The following is a 20,249-nucleotide window of genomic DNA, read 5'->3' on the forward strand; positions in this document are numbered from 1 at the left end:
CAGCCTGGTCCCTGGGCCCGCCAGCTCACCCATTGGCCCAAGGCTGAGTAAGCTGGAGGGCCTCCAGGAAAAGGCCTGAATCTGCCTCTTACCTCACTCTCCACCTTATGACCACCACACCACTGACCCTGGCTGAATAACTTCCCTAAGGTCCCTTATTGACAGTTCCTTGTGGACAGGGCCCACTGTGGTGCTGACCAGTAGCTGGGCAGGGCAACTAACAGCCCCTCATTGATGCTTGTTTGTGGGCAGGGCCTACTGAGGTAGCAACCAACAGCTGAGCAAGATCTGTTGCCTTGTAACAGGGTATGGAATAATAAGGCACAGCAATGGCTGCCTGCTAAGGGCTGTGCTCATCCTGCTGTTACATGGAGACATTTTTGGTTGTCACAACTAGAGGTTGCTACAGGCATCCCAGTAGTCATACTGCTAAACATCCTATGTGCACAAAACAGTCCCTGAAACAAAGATTATACAACTTAAAATGTCCATAGCACCAAGGATGGAGAACCCTGTCTTAGAGAATAAAGGAAAAAGAATTAACTCAATTCATATAAGACCTCTGTTTGACTCTCTGGATGAAGACAAAGGCCTCCAGCAGAAGCCTGTGTGTGTGTGTATACATATATATTTGGCCTTGCTGTGCAGCTTGTGGGATCTTCATTCCCTGATCAGGGATTAAACCTGGGCCCTCAGTAGTGAAAGCACAGAGCCCTAATCATTGGACCTCCAGGGAATTCCCAAGTCTGAGTATATTAAAATTCCCTCAAGATACTCCTAGCTTTCACCCAATATACTTTAGGGGTCTATTTGTGTCAGTCCCACCAAGGCTGCAGGGACAGAATCCAGCCTGTAGTTGAAGAGTACATGGCAAAAGTACCCCAAACAAAGTAGAAAATATTCCCAACAAATATAAACTGAAGACTATCCTGATATAGAAAGGAAGATCGTGTTTGTTATGAAAAAGAATATCCTAGGAGAATAATAAGCAAAAGACTTATACATGTACATCACAAAAGATTTGTAAAAGGACAAAGAATGAAAAAAAAAAAAAAGTCAGCCTCATTAATATTCAAAGAAATGCAGTAAGTCATGATGCTACTGTCATCTGAAATACAATTTTCAAATTAACAATATAGGAATACTCACAGATATAAACATGATAAAATGTTACTCCACCTGCCTTTGTTCATTCAGCACCATGTACTCTGCCACCCATTTTCCCATTCCACCCTGACAGTCTGATCCTCCTGAAACTAAAACCAAGTGCCACTTCCTTGCTTAGAACTCTTCAGTGGGACCCATTCCAGTGCAGGCCCCTTGGCCTACAGGGTCAGGATCGCCAGAATCTCGGTTATTCCTCCTCCCAGTCCTGCCTCACACTTTGGGCTCAAGTTATACACAGCACGTATGGTCATCAGTAGCTGTCGTACTTCTTGTTTGCTCATGAATTTCCCTGGAATTCCTAAAGCTTTGTCCTCCCCACTCCCTGCCAGAGAACCCTCTGACTTGGAGCCCCTATGGTATCTTGGGGTTTCTGCCATCATCTCACATAGCACAGAACCTGGAAATCCTAGTCCTCTTCTTAGAGTGTAAGTTTTAAACTAGGACTGTCTCACTAATTTTTGTATCCATGGTGCTAGCACAGTGTCCCTGGTGCATAGAATGATTAATATTTAAACTGTTTTGTTCATTCTTTTAAAAATTTCTTTTATTGTTTGAAATGTTCAGCATTCTGTTTAGAAAAGCATGTTGGTGATTATACAGATATCCCATCAGAACTTGAGTTCTAACTTTTAAACTATACTTTTCTCTGTAAACCAAAGTTCATCTCATAACCTTAGAAACTGATGACAGATACAAATTGAATTTTAAAAATAAATGAGCATTAATCACCTACCACCAGTACTTTCCTTAAGGAAAACAGCTAAAGGCAAAAGCTCTCCAGGGCACAGAGACAAATTTCCACAGAACGCAATGGCTTTGAGACATACTAAAAGGAAGGGAAAAAGAGAAAAAGGGAAGAAGAGAAAATCAGGAAACTTGGATACAATTTTAACTTTAAAAATACAATTTTGGCTTTAGTTTGTGAATGCTGTCATTTTGGGGGACTCAATGGGGTTGACTGCAGGTGACAAGCAATCAATCACCTGTCCTCAGCAGAAAATCCTGAGAGTGCTCTGAAAGCGCTGTATCTGAAGGAAACAGACATTTGCCGTTTCATAAGTATGGTATGATCCACCGAAGACATTCCTTGTCAAACAGTTATGTATTAGCTCAAAGATTTTTAAATCAAATATTCATTATTCAGCTAAATACAAAAAAGATTTTTAGCAGCATACTAATGACAAATATCTCCTCTCTCATGTTAACCATTCAACCAAGAGGTTTGCTGAGGCAGCATGGAAAGGTGCCAAAAGCAAACTGACAAATGAAAAAGGCAAAGTAGGAAAAATGGAGCAAAAAAAATGCCATTTACACATAAAAATGCTTCATTTTATCTGAAGAATTAGATATGTTTAATATCTGTTTATAAACAGTTGATACATTTTTTCCCATCATAATTTTTAAGTATAATCCAAGACTAAAAAAAAGTTCTTTTTTTCTTTCAGACAAACTTAAAGCCACAGAAGACTCCTTTTAAATCAGTGAACTTATTGATTCAATGACAATTGGTCAATATTGAAACAGCAATCTCTCGAAGAAGGGTCAAAGTAAAGAAAGAGAAAGCCTAAAGTCTTCTCCATTTCAGCTGCTGCCAATCGCAGGCCCTGCTGCTGCCACACGCAGCAGTGCTTGGCCTAACACCGGTCCAAGTAAACTTCCAATCTTACTTCTGGAGGAAGGAAAACTGTAAGGTTTGGAAGGTAAATAACCTAGTGGAAAATTCTTTATAAAAACTATAAGGGCCAAGGATATCCAATACCACAGAAGCATATAAAATACATAGGCTCCATGGAAAAAACCAGTAACCATAAGAAATGATGACTTCTCTCACCTGTATAAAAGTGGGAAAAACTCATTTGATCAAAACCCCATTTTAAGTAGGTTGTCATGTCAGACTTTCTTTACAAAAAGACAAATTATCACCAGGTTTCAAAGAGTATGGAAGAAGTGTTGGCCAAGGAGATGTTTAAACTACACTTTGACCTAGGATAAACCAAGTGGTTAAATAATTTCAAAATGTGCAAAAGATATATTTTCCATGAGTTATCAAGGCTCTTCAAACTGCCTTTCAAATGATCCATGAGTCCTACTTATTAAACAGTCACACAGGTGAGAATCAGATTCAGGTTTCCAACAGAAACTGTAGAATGTTACTTGGCAAAGCTGCAATCTCCTGTGACACCTTGTCAGGGAGTTGATCAGTCTTAAGTGACTCTGGTTCCTCTGGAATTGCTGTCAAATCCCACTTGGCTGTGAGCCGAGGTCAGAGGACGAGAAGGCCAGCAGCCGCTGACTGAGGAGTGCGTTGTGCCGCTTCAAGTACACTATGATGTCTCCCTGCTTCTCCACAAGTTCCTCCAGGCTCGAGAGAGGCCTGCATAGAACCAAGGTGGCCATGGTTACACATGTTCACCAACAGTCTCTTTGCTAACGGAGCCCTACTACTTTTCAGTAAAACATATTACATTTGTTATTTTTCTTAGACATCATAAGCCAAAGCAATATCCTCAAATGAGATTCTTTCTTTAGATGTAGTTTCACCACAGCTGAGAGGAAAGAAACAAATCAAACACAGTTGTAAACATATTCTAACACATGCAGAGTCCTAAATTCCAAGCATCAGAATGGTCTCTAGATTTTTAGATGAAAAAACTTAATTCTCTTTCTCTACTCCTTCACTCTGCACATACCTGAATCCAGTCTCCGAGGTAATATTGTTGGAGTAAGCATAGATTTTTTCTTCTTCAAGTACATCAGGCTGTGGCTTGGCTTTATTAAATTTTTGAATTTTCACTAAAATAAGAAAGTCATTGTCAGGTTATCCAATCACAAAAAATTTTCTAATTCCATTTATTCAAATTACATTAGGAATTGCCTATTCTTTTCAAATAAAATGTAAAAAAAAAAAGTACTTCATAAAGTGAATAAACAAAAATAGGAAAAATTGACTAAAAGGGAATGGAAATGCTGATGCAGACAGGCAGGAGTAGAATCAGGAAACAGCCATCAGTGGTCACTGCCAGGAAGTGAAGACACCTATATAGAGGAGCCAAAGTTTGATGACTTGGAGGCCACTGATGAACTTGAAGTCCTAATCCCAACATGACTGTCCTTGGAGACAGTACCTTTGGTGAAGTAATCAAGGTAAAAACAAATGGCATTGTTGATCTGATACATGAAGAGACACCAGGGATGCACTTACACAGAGCCAAGGCCACATGAGAACACAGTGGGAGGGCAGCCACCTACATCCCAAGGGAGAGGCCTCAGGAAAGTCATCCTTGCCCCCACTAATCTCAGATGTCCAGTCTCCAGAACTGAATAACTAAGTTTGTGTGTCTTAGTCATCCAGTTCTGGAAGCCCCAGAAGACTAATGCCACTGGCAGAAGTCCGGTGCAAAGACAAGGCTGCTGCTCCAACCTCAGATCTGCCTACACACCTGCATGTCTGGATAACAGCCACTGTCCAGGCACCTACTCCAACTGTATAACAACCCTGGGACATGGCTGGAATGAGTACTCCCACCAGAGATGGTACAAGGAGACAGAGGCTGAGGCAGGTCTCTGTGATAGGCAGTGACTGCCCTTGAGAATTATTTCTGCAGCTCAAAATGGGTGGAGTATTCAGCATGTGGGAGAGGAAGTGAGTTAGGCCCTGGCACAATTTTTATTTATTTATTTTTTAATTTTATTTTATTTTTAAACTTTACATAATTGTATTAGTTTTGCCAAATATCAAAATGAATCCGCCACAGGTATACATGTGTTCCCCATCCTGAACCCTCCTCCCTCCTCCCTCCCCATACCATCCCTCTGGGTCGTCCCAGTGCACTAGGCCCAAGCATCCAGTATCGTGCATCGAACCTGGACTGGCAACTCGTTTCTTACATGATATTTCACATGTTTCAATGTCATTCTCCCAAATCTTCCCACCCTCTCCCTCTCCCACAGAGTCCATAAGACTCTTCTATACATCAGTGTCTCTTTTGCTGTCTCGTACACCGGGTTATTGTTACCATCTTTCTAAATTCCATATATATGCATTAGTATACTGTATTTATGTTTTCCCTTCTGGCTTACTTCACTCTGTATAATAGGCTCCAGTTTCATCCACCTCATTAGAACTGATTCAAATGTATTCTTTTTAATGGCTGAGTAATACTCCATTGTGTATATGTACCACAGCTTGCTTATCCGTTTATCTGCTGATGGACATCTAGGTTGCTTCCATGTCCTGGCTATTATAAACAGTGCTGTGATGAACATTGGGGTACACGTGTCTCTTTCCCTTCTGGTTTCCTCAGTGTGTATGCCCAGCAGTGGAATTGCTGGATCATAAGGCAGTTCTATTTCCAGTTTTTTAAGGAATCTCCACACTGTTCTCCATAGTGGCTGTACTAGTTTGCATTCCCACCAACAGTGTGAGAGGGTTCCCTTATCTCCACACCCTCTCCAGCATTTATTATTTGTAGACTTTTGGATCACAGCCATTCTGACTGGTGTGAAATGGTACCTCATAGTGGTTTTGATTTGCATTTCTCTGATAATGAGTGATGTTGAGCATCTTTTCATGTGTTTGTTAGCCATCTGTATGTCTTCTTTGGAGAAATGTCTATTTAGTTCTTTGGCCCATTTTTTGATTGGGTCGTTTATTTTTCTGGAGTTGAGCTGTAGGAGTTGCTTGTATATTTTTGAGATTAGTTGTTTGTCAGTTGCTTCATTTGCTATTATTTTCTCCCATTCTGAAGGCTGTCTTTTCACCTTGCTAATAGTTTCCTTTGATGTGCAGAAGCTTTTAAGGTTAATTAGGTCCCATTTGTTTATTTTTGATTTTATTTCCAATATTCTGGGAGGTGGGTCATACAGGATCCTGTTGTGATGTATGTCAGAGAGTGTTTTGCCTACGTTCTCCTCTAGGAGTTTTATAGTTTCTGGTCTTACGTTTAGATCTTTAATCCATTTTGAGTTTATTTTTGTGTATGGTGTTAGAAAGTGTTCTAGTTTCATTCTTTTACAAGTGGTTGACCAGATTTCCCAGCAGCATTTGTTAAAGAGATTGTCTTTAATCCATTGTATATTCTTGCCTCCTTTGTCAAAGATAAGGTGTCCATATGTGTGTGGATTTATCTCTGGGCTTTCTATTTTATTCCATTGATCTATATTTCTGTCTTTGCTGGCACAATTTTTAAAAACTCCACAGGATTCTTTCCTTTCCTGTAATAACCCTTGAGATATAATTTACATATGATGCAGTTCACATGTAATTCCTTTAATGTGTACAATTCAATGTTTCAATACATTCAAAGAGTTGTGCAACTATCTCCACAATCAATTTTAGAACATCTTACCACCCCAAAAAGAAGCTTGGGTTCCTTGAGCAGTCATTCTTCATGTAGCCCAGCCTCTAGGACTAGACAACACTTACACATTCTCTTTCTCTATAGATGTGCCTGTTCTGGTCATTTCAAGTATTATAGAATCATATAACATTTATGGCTGTTTTTTCCTGTGGGCATAATGCTTTCAAGGTTCATTCACACTGTACATGTCAGTGCTTCATTCCATGTACTCCTTTTTTTTGAGCCTGAACACTATCCTCTGTATAGACAGACTATCTTTTGTTGGTCTAGTCATCACTTTATGCTTTTGGGTTGTTTCTATTCTGTGTGTGTGTGTGTGTGTGTGTGTGTGTGTTAGTTGCTCAGTGGTATCTGACTCTTTGCGACCCCAGGGGCTGTAGCCTGCCAGGTTCTTCTGTCCATCAAATACTCCAGGCAAGAATACTGGAGTAGGTTGTCATTCCCTTCTCCAAAGGATCTTCCCAATCCATACTATAAATAATGCCACTTGGAACACAAAGTGTAGAAGTAGGCAGATACCCAGAAGTGCATGTACTGAGTCATATGTTCAATCTGTCATGGAACCACCAGGACCCACAGATGATTTTCATGTGACTCTCAGCTGAGAACAAGGCAAAAGAAGTTTAAGCAATGAAGTTAAAGAGAAATGTGGGAAGGTTAGGAGATATGCAGAGGGTTCACCAGAAAGGACCAGAAGGAAGTGAGATGCCAAAAGAATGAAGTGAGGGAATGTAACAAGAAGCCCTTGACTTTCAGGAGACGGTCAAGAGAATTAAGAAATGAGAAGCCTCTCACACAAAAACAGACACATAGATCAATGCAGCAGGATGGAGAGCCCAGAAATAAACCTACACACTTATGGTCAATTAATCTATGACAAAGGAGGCAAGCGAATACAATGGAGAAAAAAAAGTTTGAACTTCAATAAGAGGGGCTGGGAAAACTGGACAGCTACATGTAAAAAATAAAATTAGAACACTCTCTAACACCATATGCAAAAATAAACTTAAATGGATTAAAGATCTAAATGTAAGGCTGGAGACTATAAAACTCCTAGAGGAAAACATAGGTAATATACCCTGACATAAATCGCAGAGATTTTTTTTGGATCTATCTCTTACAGTAAAGCAAAAATAAACAAATGGAACATAATTAAACTTAAAAGCTTTTGCACAGCAAAGGAAATGATAAATAAAACAAAAAGAAAACCTAAAGAATGGGGGAAAATATTTCCAAACCAAACCATGACACCAACAGGGATTAATTTCCAAAATATAAAAATAGTTCATACAGTTCTATATATATATATATATATATATATATATATATATATAAAACCCCAAACAAAAATGGGCAAAACTCCTAGATAGACATGTCTCCAAGAAGACATCAAAATGATCAAGACATGAAAAGATACTTAGCATCACTAATTAGAGAAATGAAAATCAAAACTATAATGAAGTATTGCCTCACACCAGTCAGAACAGCCATCATCAAAAAGTCTACAAATAATAAATGCTGGAGAGGGTGTGGAGAAAAGGGAACCCTCCCACACTGTTGGTGGGAATGTAAATTGGTGCAGCCACTATGGGAAACAGTATGCTGCTGCTGCTGCTGCTAAATCGCTTCAGTCTTGTCTGACCCTGTGCGACCCCAGAGACAGCAGCCCACCTGGCTCCCCCGTCCCTGGGATTCTCCAGGCACAAACACCGTAGTGGGTTGCCATTTCCTTCTCCAACGCATGAAAGTGAAAAGTGAAAGTGAAGTCGCTCAGTCGTGTCTGACTTCTAGCGACCCCATGAACTGCAGCCCACCAGGCTCCTCCGTCCATGGGATTTTCCAGACAAGAGTACTGGAGTGGGGTGCCATTGCCTTCTCCAATGGGAAACAGTATGGAAGTTTATTAAAAAACTAAAAACAGTTACCATATGATCCAACAATCCCATTCCTGAGCATATATCTGGAAGAAAAACATGGTTTGAAAGGGTACATCCACCTCAATGTTCATTGTAGCACTGTTTACAATAGACAAGATATGGAAGCAACCTACATGTTCACTGATGGAGGAATGGAGAAAGATGTGATACATATATACAATGGAATACTGCTGCTGCTGCTGCTAAGTCGCATCAGTCGTGTCCAACTCTGTGCGACCCCATAGACGGCAGCCCACCAGGCTCCTCCATCCCTGGGATTCTCCAGGCAAGAATACTGGAGTGGGTTGCCATTTCCTTCTCCAGTGGAATACTAGTCAGTCATTAAACAGAATGAAATAATGCCATTTGCGGCAACATGGATGGATCTACTGATTATCATACTGAGTGAAATAAGTCAGAGAAAGACAAATATATGATATCACTTATATATGGAAACTAAAATATGATGCAAATGAACTTATTTACAAAACAGAAATAGACTCACAGACACAGAAAACAAACTAGGATTTCCGAAGGGGAAATGAGGTGCAGAGGGAGGGATAAATTAGGAGTTTGGAATTAACAGATATACACTACATACATAAAATAGATAAACAATGAAGACTTACTATATGGCATAAGGAACTATATGCAATATCTTATAATAACTTATAATGGAAGAGAATCTTAAAAAGAATATATATATCTGAATCACTTTGCTGTACACCTGAAACTAACACCACATTGTGAATTACCTACACCTCAATGAAAAAAAAAGATATGAATAGCCCCTTGGCTTCCAATGCCACAAGCACAGCACCCTCATCCAAGAGCAGATAGGGACTGAGCATTGGGCTCCACCATGAAGGCCTGGGAGTGTTCAGCAATAAAGATGAGGCCACCAAGGGGGCAGGCAGGATCCCAGGAAGCCAGGGTCCCAGGGGAAGTAAAGAATACATCTCGAGGAGGGAGCAAACCACCATGTCCAGTGCCACTCTGGAGATGAAGGATGAGACCTGACTGTCCCAGGAGGTTTGCTTCTGAATCGGAGTTATGTTCATATGGCATTTCCTTATAATGTTGTCTTCCACATAATAACTCCTAGATAAATGAAGAAACTTGGAACAAGTTTAAGTTTCTTGAATTTGGGAACAGAAATAACACTTAACAGGGTATTAAAATAAAAGTTAAGAGGCAGAAATAAAACACTTAGCTCGACAATATAAAAATGTCCAACAATCAGACTCATCTTTGCAGGGTTTTTTTTTTCTGAAGATGTTCCACTTTTTAAATTGAAGTACAGTTGATTTACAATGTTGTGATAGTTTCTGCTGTTTGTGGTTTTTAAAATAAGCTGCATGCAGTCAGCATTTTACAGATCACAGGCCAGGCGACACCATGAGTGCAATCTACATAGAACAAGAAATCTTCCACTCTTTCTTTCTGCTACAATAAGCCCAGGAGAGCTCTCACTAAACTGCAGGACATGGGACATGGGCCTGCTGCCCTTACACTCCTTTCCTCCTGAGCTGAAGCCAGAACATCAGGGCTGCTAGAAGACTGGTAACGGAGTAGCATTTTTTGAAGCTTGGATTGTTTTTAAACAAATGGTGAGCTAATCAAATCACAAAGCTTGTAAGTTTCACATTCCTAATTTTTTTCTACAGAGGCAGTCCAGTGCTCAATGAAAAAGTCCATCTGTATTTCCAGAGATTAACTACTTTACTACAGACCAGTCAGTCCAGTTTAGGTTAGAATTAGTGTATCAAAGAATCACGTCATTAAGAGTTACTACCCACATTACCAAAACTAGGTATCTTTTAAATCTTTTTAATATAGGGAGGAAAAATGCATGTATCAGGAGATTAACCTTAAATATTTTGTGATACACTTCAATGTATCATAACAAAAGCAATATTTGCCCTAGAAGTCTCAATCAGAGGCACAAAATAGTAAAATGGAACACAAGTTTTGGTCGATGTGACTTTTCCTTCATAACTGAAGAAATTATCTCTTTCAAATGGGACAGATAGGGTATTTTATTGTCACAAAACAACTGTTGATCAACACTACCAAATTAGCTGTATTACAGATTTTGGTGCATGTCAATATTGCAACAGGCATGAAATCTTGATTTCTTCCAGCTTTGGATTTTTTTTCTCTTCAAGAATCCTTCCACCTATTTTCCATGTTAACATACTTGAAGCTTATTTAATTTTACCACTCAGACTTTTGAGAGACAGCTATACAGAGCAATCCTCAGACAATTCTAAATTTAGAAAGAAGTAGGTTTTTAAATGGTTTATCAAAAACAAGTTTGGTTTAAATGCAGTTTTCATGTACTAACTTATTTACTTTCATTTTTTATTATGATTTTGACCCCACCAGCATGTGGGATCTTAATTTCTGGATGAGGGATAGAACCCATACCTCTGCAGTGGGAGTTACAGAGTCTTAACCAACATGACCACCAGACAAGTCCTACATTTTGTTATTTTCTAATTTAAAGCCAGACTTACACCTCAGTTGCCTTTGAGGACGCAGAATTTATGGATTTTTTTTTTATCATTTTTTTTAATGAAAAGCCTTCATTCTATTTAATAAGAATTTGTTGATGACACAAATTTAGAAATATGACTCACTGGTATGTACCTAGTGGTTTGAAATCAGAGGAGTTTGGATGTGGTCAGCAATGAGAGACATGGGTACTCAATAGGGTCTCAGCCACGTAGAAAAGCTTTCCTGCCAGAAAGGTAAACGGGCTGAGCTTCAGGTGGGGATGCGACCTGCAGTTAAAGACCTTTCTCAGTATTAACAGGCTCCTTGTCATGCTCACCTGTGTACACAAGCAGGCATGTCAGGGAACAGATCAGCTCCAGGGCCAGGGTGGCCAAAATGAGGTCCAGGTACCACGTGCTGGGCTCAGGGAAGGAGTGCTGCAGGCAGAGCAGGAGGAGGAGTGCCGTGCTGCCTGTGGGGAGATGTGCACAGGTGGGGGCACAGCCGGGGTCCAAGCGCCCCGGCCACCACCACAGCAGGGGCACCACAAGGGCATGCAACCCCAGTTATTCAGCAAGAAGGAAGTTAGAGGATGGAAATCAAACACAAATAACAACACTGCCAAAAGTAAATGATGCCCATAACACAAATAGAGAAGAATCTGGACTTTCTTAAAACTCAAGGAGTAAGTTTCTACAAAGACCCAGTGGCCTGTTCTGGTCATGCACCACAGTCAAGGGCAGGGCGAGGGTCCAGAAAAACCCAGGACACGCTGCTGACCTCGGACAGATGATCCACCACCTCTACTTACTGTGACATATGGGATGACAGTACCTTCCTCACAGAGCTGCTGTGAGGAGTAAATGAGTTTGTGTGTGAAAAACACTTAGAATGATGCCTAGCCTGTAAGTATTCAATAAATATGAGCTGTTTCCCCCTGCTCAGATATCCATTAATTATTTTTGAAGATCATTTTAACTTCATCCTATACTTTTATTTTGAAGACTGTCAAAGAAAAGTTTGGGCTTCCCAGGTGGCTCAGTGGTAAAGAATCTGCCTGCCAATTCAGGAGCTGGAGGAGTTGTAGGTTTGATCTTCAAGTTGGGAAGATCCCCTGGTAAAGGAACTGGCAACCCACTCCAGTATTCTTGTCTGGAGGATTCTGTGGACAGAGGAGCCTGGAAGGCTTCAGTCCATGGGGTCACAAAGAGTTGGATGTGACTGAGCATGCACATGCATCAAATAAAAGTTTAGGGGCAGAAATCATTCCTAGTGTTTTATCTTAGAATTTCCTAAAACTAACACACTTATCTAAATCTGATCATGGCTGCGGAGATGCTTATTTGACTTACCTTCTATTTCTTGGTACAATGGAATGATTTTGAGCCATGATTTTAAATAACCTATCAGAAGTCCCTCTACACAAAGCAATAGTCTAGCACAAATCCCTAAGGTCTTTCCTTACACTCACAAATGTCAGTGTCCTAGTGTGTTGACCAAGAGCTCAATTTATAAATTAGCTTTATATACAAGGAAAATTTAACTTTACAGCTTTAGGAAGAGGAAAAAACTAGGGGAAAACCTTTGCAGGGAAAGTGAACACAGTTTCCAAAGGATTTTTGATATCCTGAGAAGCCTGTGTCAGCAAGGTGGCAGGACATGGGGTGAACTTGCAGGCAGCAGCAGAGACTGCTGAAGTAAGACATTCTCCTGATAACAAACACTGTAGACACAAGAGCACCAAACCCATGTTTCAGTGAAGGGTTAAGTTTTCAAATCAATGAAAAAAACAACTAAATGTGCAACTTGCTATGTAGCTAGTAATATTTGAAAGAGTTCAAGATTAAGGAAGGAGAAGAGATAAATCAGATAAATACTTTCAGCTTACTGGAAGGAAACCAAAGCCCTTTCTCCCATCTCCACAAAATAAAGTAAAATCAATTTATTTTTCTCTCTGCAGAGAAAAACAAGTGTCAAGATGAAGCTAAACAATACCCAGAAATACTATCATAGGCAAAAAAAAAGAATGGTTACACCCTTCATATTAACTGGAAGTTCTATATCCTCATAGATTTATGTTCTTTTTATTCAAATTAGAAAAAAATATATATTTAAAGAAAATAGAAACAAAGTAAACATCTACCCCAATCTCTCAGATTTTCTGGGTCCTTATATAAGCAACTTAAAAGTGAAGCCTTCTGTGATTGTTTAGAAATAGGTTGTGATTAAGGGTCACACATGTAGCAATAATTTCAAAGTCAGAAGAAAGGCAAAAGATAACTAGAACATGGAAGCAACCTAGATGTCCATCGGCAGATGAATGGATAAGAAAGTTGTGGTACATATACACAATGGAATATTACTCAGCTATTAAAAAGAAGGTATTTCAATCAGTTCTAATGAGGTGGATGAAACTGGAGCCTATTATACAGAGTGAAGTAAGTCAGAAAGAAAAATGCCAATACAGTATATTAATGCATATATATTGAATTTAGAAAGATGGTAACGATGACCCTATATGCGAGACAGCAAAAGAGACACAGATGTAAAGAACAGACTTTTGGACTCTGTGGGAGAAGGCGAGGGTGAGATGATTTGAGAAAATAGTATCGAAACATGAATATTATCATATATGAAATAAATCACCAGTCCAAGTTTAATGCATGAGACAGCTGCTCAGGGCTGATGCACTGGGATGACCAAGAGAGATGGGATGGGGAGGGAGGAGGCAGGGGGGTTCACGATGGGGGACATATGTGCACCCATGGCTGATTCATGTCAATGTATGGCCAAAACCACCACAATATTATAAAGTAATTAGCCTCCAATTAAAATAAATAAATAAATTTAAAAAAAAAAAAAAAGATTAGACAATCTCTTGGTGATTTCAATACTATTTCCAGACCAGCACTTGGAGAAACTGAACATACAGTCAGTATACAGGTCAGTATACAGACAGGATTCCACTTTTGCTTTGTCAGAGACGCAGAGTATAAGCGACATCTTCTAGCCAAAAACAAGCACTGCACATTAGCCATGAAGTGAAAATGAAGGTCACTCAGCCCTGTCCCTGTCCAATTATTTGCGACCCCAGAGACTATACAGTCCATGGAATTTCCAGGGCAGAATACTGGAGTGGGTAGCCTTTCCCTTCTCAAGGGGACCTTCTCCCCCAGGGATCGAACCCAGGTCTCCTGCATTGCAGGCAGAATCTTTACCAGCTGAGCCACAAGGGAAGCCAAAGAATACTAGAATGGGTAGGCTATCTCTTCTCCAGGGGATCTTCCCAACCCAGGAATTGAACCAGGGTATCCTGCATTGCAGGCAGATTCTTTACCAACTGAGCTATCAGGGAAGCCCACACATTAGCAGTAGAAGGCAGAAACAGCTCTTCCTCTGGGGGCAGTAAAGGCCACCCCCTTGGAGATGTGTCAGAACTAGTTATCCCACTACAATGTTTCTTTCTCTGCAATCCCTGGACCCTCCACCCCTACTGAGACCCTTACTGAGCAGATGAACTCGCAGTCTGACTTTCAAGAAAAGGCACTACAGAATAAGAAAAAAAAAAAAACATTAAATTCTATAGAGCTGTTTTTCTGTGAAAAGATTAATTTCTAATTTGGCTTCAAAATGTTTAAACATTTATTCTGGACTCAAACTGAAACAGAGGGCTTTTTTTAAAAAAAGGTAGAAACCTTGACAATTAGGCAAAAATACATGAGAGTTCAAATTAATTCCATTAAGCTTTTAAAATGTCTGCAGCAATAAAGAAAAGCAGGTAGGCATATGTTCAAAGTCCTCGATGGACTTTCTGATCTTGCATTCATAAACTGTTTTCCACATTTCTGTTTTAAATAATACATCTTATTATAAAACAGTCTCTCTCTTACTGCAAGAAAAGCACTATGCTGTTGTTTAGTCATGAAGTCGTGTCTGACTCTTTGTGATGCTATGGAGCCTCTGTCCATGGGCTTTCCCAGGAAAGGGTACTGCAGTGGGTAAGAAAAGCACGAAGAAGCTTCATGTAAAATAAAACAACTCTCTCTTATCCTACAAGTATAAACTAGCATCAGCTTTATATCTCCTTGAGATAAATAAGCCTGCTAGTAGCAAGAGGAATGAGGGGAGTCACATTTCACCCAGGCATACCTTGCTCACAATGAAGTGGACAGACAGTGCCACAGTAAAATATGCCTTTTTGTCATAAAGGTTGTTTTAAGCTGATTAGTTTTAAGAAATGGTAGACAAAGATGAAGTTCTGAAAACCAGCTAGGAGTTACCTTTTACAAGAGATATTTACATTTATAAGGGAAATCTCCATTTATAAGGTTATATCCCTCTCTATACCAGGATGAGATACGAGAGCCTTCCTAAGTGAACAAAGGAAAGAAATAGAGGAAAATAATAGAATGGGAAAGACTAGAGATCTCTTAAAGAAAATTAGAGATATCAAGGGAACGTTTCATGCAAAGATGGGTACAATAAAGGACAGAAACAGTATGGACCTAAAGGAAGCAGAAGATATTAAGAAGAGGTGGGAAGAATACACAAAAGAACTAAACAAAAAAGATCTTAATAACCCAGACAACCATGCTGGTGTGATCACTCATCAGGAAACAAACATCCTGGAGTGTGAAGTAAAGTGGGGCTTAGAAAACATCACTACAAACAAAGCTACTGAAGGTGATGGAATTCCAGCTGAGCTATTTCAAATCCTAAAAGATGATGCTGTTAAAGTGCTGCACTCAATATGCCAGCAAATTTTGGAAAACTCAGCGGTGGCCACAGGACTGAAAAGGTCAGTTTTCATTCTAATCCCGAAGAAGGGCAATGCCAAAGAATGCTCAAACTACTGCATAATTGCATTCATTTCACATGCTAGCAAGGTCATGTTCAAAATTCTCCAAGCTAGGCTTCAACAGTATGTGAACCAAAACTTCCAGATGTACAAGCTGGATTTAGAAAAGGCAGTGGAACCAGAGATCAAATTGACAACATCTGCTGGATCATAGGAAAAGCAAGAGAATTCCAGAAAAACATCTACTTCTGCTTCATTTTGTACTCTAAAGCCTTTGACTGTGTGGATCACAACAAACTGCGGAAAATTCTGAAAGAGATGAGGATACCAGACCACCTTACCTGCCTCCTGAGGAACCTGTATGCAGGTCAAGAAGCAACAGTTGAACTGCACATGGAACAACAGATCGGTTCCAAATTGGAAAAGGAGTATACAAGGCTGTATATTGTCACCCTGCTTATTTAACTTTTATGCAGAGTACATCATATGAAATGCCTGGCTGGATGAAGCACAAGCTGGAATCAAGATTGCAGGGAGAAATATCAGTAACCTCAGATATGCAGATGATACCACTCTTATGGCAGAAAGTAAAGAAGAACTAAAGAGCCTCTCAATGAGAGTGAAAGAGGAGAGTAAAAAAGCTGGCTTAAAACTCAACATTTAAAAAACTAAGATCATGGTGTCTGGTTCCATCACTTCATGGCAAATAGATGGGGAAAAAAATGGAAACAGTGAGAGACTTTATTTTCTTGGGCTCCAAAATCGCCGCAGATGGTGACTGCAGCCATAAAATTAAAAGATGCTTGGTCCTTGGAAGTAAAGCTATGACAAACCTAGATAGTATATTAAAAAGCAGAGACATCACTTTGCCAACAAATGTCTGTATAGTCAAAGCTATGGTTCTTCCAGTAGTGACATATGGATGTGGGAGTTGGAACATAAAGAATGCTGAGCACTGAAGAATTGATGCTTATGAACTGTGGTGTTTGAGAAGACTCTTGAGAGTCCTTTGGACAGCAAGGAGATCCAACCAGTAAATCCTAAAGTAAATCAACCTTGAATATTCATTGGAAGGACTGATGCTCAAACTGAAGCTCCAATACTTTGGACACCTGATATGAAGAGCTGACTCATCAGAAAAGACCTTGATGCTAGAAAAGATAGTAAGTAGGCAGAGAAGGGGAGGACAGAGGACGAGACGGTTGGATGGCATCACTGACTCATTGGACATGAGTTGGAGCAAGCTCTGGGAGACAGTGAAGGACAGGGAAGCCTAGTGTGCTGCAGTCCATGGGGTTGCAAAGAGTTGGACACGACTGAGGGACTGAACAATAACAAATACCACAATGACTCTAACTCTCTAGAAACTCTAATCATGGGGAAGGCAAGAAATCAATGGAAATCTGCCTAACAACCTTACCATTGCTTATTGCGCTTTTCCTGGCCACCTCTCAGAATACTGCCCCCTGCAATCTTTCCCATCTTCTTTGGTCTTTAGCTGTAGATGTTATTGAAGTGGGTAGCTTAGGCCATTTTCGAGTCACTCAGTTCTCTTGGGTCTCTCTCTTGTATATTGTTGTTTAGTTGCTAACTGTGTCTGACTCTTTTGTGATCCCATGGACTATAGCCCACCAGACCCTTCTATAAATGGGATTACCCAGGCAATCATACTGGAATGGGTTGCCATTTCCTTCTCCAGGGGATCTTCCCAACCCAAAGACTGATTGCATCTCCTGCATTGGTAAACAAGTTGTTTACCACTGAGACACCAGGGAAGCATCTCCCTTGTATACAGGAGGTATAATGTTATTAAACTTCTGTTTGTTTGTTTGTTTTTTTTTTTGTCTCCTGTTAACCTGTCTTTTTTTGGTGGAATCTCAGCTAAAAACCTATAAGGGAAGAGGAAATATTTTTCCTCCTCTATATAACAAATACAGATTTCAAAGGGAAATACAAGAAAAATTTCAAGACATTAAGGTGATATGAATTTTAGTGGCCACATCACTCTCACAGAAATAACAGCATATATTTGATTATAAAATCAAATTTAACACTTTATTCTGCTGTCATTTATGCCACTCAAGCAAGCTGCCAAAGAGCTGAATGAGACAACTGAACTTACCAGTGGAGTGTATCATCAGTGGAAGTCTTTTCAGATGTCTTGTTGACCGGTAGATCTTGTTATAGCCTCGGTTTCTTACTTTGCAATGGTGATACTGAATATATCGTTCAAGAAGGAAATACAGAATCCACAAAATAACTTTTCCAAGGATTATGACTGTCTGAACTTTCAATGGGTTGGTATAGTTTCCTGGGCACTTGTCCTCCATTGGATTGGGGTAAGAACAAAGCACACCTGTTAAAAATGCTAAAATAACAAACACAAGCTGGTCGAAAAGAAAACAGTAGGATTAACATTCAATATTTGGATTTAAGAAACAATAATGTCCATGCCCAGCACATACTCTTATACCTATGACTTTCACTGTCCTATATTTTATGAATTTAAAAATGCATTTTTGCTATTTTTATAAACTTTTTAAACAGATAACCTGGAGAAATTTTTGCAGAAAATTTGGGGAACAGACAAAATCGCAAATAAGAAAATAAAAACCACCCTAAATCCCATCTGCTAGAGATGAGCACTTCAATGTTAAATGCAGTTTCCTGTCCACTTCTTTTATTAAAAAGAGTAAAAACAATTAATTCAGCACCTCAAAAGTAACTAATAAACATCATGCATTAAAGTTTATTTCTAATTTCAGTTTTAAGAGAACTAAAATAATTGTCCAATTAGATTGACAAAATTTTAAAGACTGGTATCAAAATATGGGCAAACAGACAGTCTTACAAAATGCTGACTGGTCTGGGAAGTGTTGTTGAAAATAATTTGGAAATATCTTGACTGAGAAATCCTATCTTAAGGACCCGGTAGTCACTCAGAAGTAAAAGCAGAAGTAAAAGATATTTTACTGCAGTTTTCTCTGTATTTGAAAAGAAGAAAATGTAAACTGTCCAAGTGTATGTGTGTATCCATAGCAGAATATTTGAATAAATTAAGGTATACCCACTCACATAATAGAATGTTATTCAGCTATAAAAGAATTAATTGAAGTTCCAGCTATTAGTTTGGGTGGATATCTATGACATGTTAAGATTTGAAAACACTACGGTATAAAGTAGTAGTTGAAAGTGTGGTCTCCAGACCAGTTAGAAATGCAAATTCTCAAGCCCCAAATCAACACCTCTTGGGGAGCAGCCAGCAGCCTGTGGTGTAATAAGCCTGTCAGGGGGTCTGATGTATGTTCAAGTTTGAGAAATGTTGTTTAGAAATAAATACTGTAGTACCCTTTTTTTTTTCTTGGAAATGGGAGACCTTTTACAATGTGGTAATCTTTTTGTATTTATTTGTATGAACTTAACAAAAGATACCGTAAGAAATACAACAAACTCTGAGATACATTTACTAACTCAGGGAGATAGGGTGAAGCAGAGAAATAGGAAGATTATATCTTTGTATACTGTGTTTTACTTGTTACAATAAGGAAGTATTATTCTGTAATATTTTAAAAAATCAAATTAAAGAAAATGTTAAATGCTGTCATTAGCATCCATCACCAAGCAGGCACCTATCACCAAGCAGGAAATCTTATCATGTAATAAATCTATTTAAAATATATGTGATTTGTCAAGAGCAGTAATATTTGCTATATTATACACATCCTCATAAAGCAAAAGTGGAAAAGTCAACATACTCCCTCTACTGTAATGTACTGTACATTGAACCTAACTGAACCATTTTATACACAGTAGCATATAAAGGCATTAATTTTTCTTGTTCTTTAACACAAGATTATCTTAGTCCTAAAATTAGAGCAATCAGTGCCATAATAGCAAGGCAGGCAATTTTTTTTAAGTGTTGTGTGATGTGTGTGTATGTATGTATCACATACATAAAAAGTATGTAATACAAATTACACAAAAAGGCACCAGGAAAGAAGTGCTTCAGTTGCTGTCTGAAAATTAGGAAGCCATGGCAGAACCAGGCCACTTGCTAGATGTATAGAGAAGCACAGGGTACCTCTGTCCTCAGTGCAGTCAGTTCTCCCGAAACGCACCTCACTGGAGTAGCAGCTGGGCCAGTCCTCAACCACATCCACTCTCCTCACGAACACCCAAGAAGTGGCAAGATTTTGCCCTCTTTTGGTTTTTCACATTTCAGCAAAGAGCAACTGCAGCCCCTAGTGCTTGAAACTGCAGTCATCAAAATGAGGAAGAGACTTAGAACAGAGCCCCCAGTGAGCCTCCAAGACCATTCATACATGTGTCTTGTTTTTATGATGTTGAACTTTACTTATTTCTTTTTATTGAGGAATATAACTGACATAACATTGTGTAAGTTTAAGGTGTGCAATGTGTTGATTTGAAACACTCATATGTTGCAAAATGATGGCCACCATAGCTTTAGCCAATACCTCTGCTGCTGCTGCTGCTGCTGCTGCTAAGTCG

The 20,249-nt window shown here is 39.4% G+C and overlaps 1 protein-coding gene across 2 annotated transcripts in view; it reads right to left on the reverse strand.

The window, feature by feature from the left end:
• Positions 1 to 929: 929 nt before the first annotated feature.
• Positions 930 to 20,249, reverse strand: part of TMEM192 (transmembrane protein 192) — a 30,790-nt gene continuing 11,470 nt past the window's right edge. The window contains exons 3-6 of one of the 2 annotated variants that reach the window (XM_061383884.1): positions 17,863 to 18,127; positions 11,280 to 11,414; positions 3,858 to 3,960; positions 930 to 3,541 (exon numbers count right to left, since the gene is read on the reverse strand). In XM_061383884.1, the coding sequence (XP_061239868.1) occupies positions 3,403 to 3,541; positions 3,858 to 3,960; positions 11,280 to 11,414; positions 17,863 to 18,127 (642 nt within the window). In that variant the 3' untranslated portion in view covers positions 930 to 3,402. The remainder of the gene's footprint in view (positions 3,542 to 3,857; positions 3,961 to 11,279; positions 11,415 to 17,862; positions 18,128 to 20,249) is intronic. The other variant, XM_061383885.1, reaches the window with a different exon arrangement.

Source organism: Bos javanicus, chromosome 17 (assembly GCF_032452875.1).
Source record: "Bos javanicus breed banteng chromosome 17, ARS-OSU_banteng_1.0, whole genome shotgun sequence".
Taxonomy (NCBI): domain Eukaryota; kingdom Metazoa; phylum Chordata; class Mammalia; order Artiodactyla; family Bovidae; genus Bos; species Bos javanicus.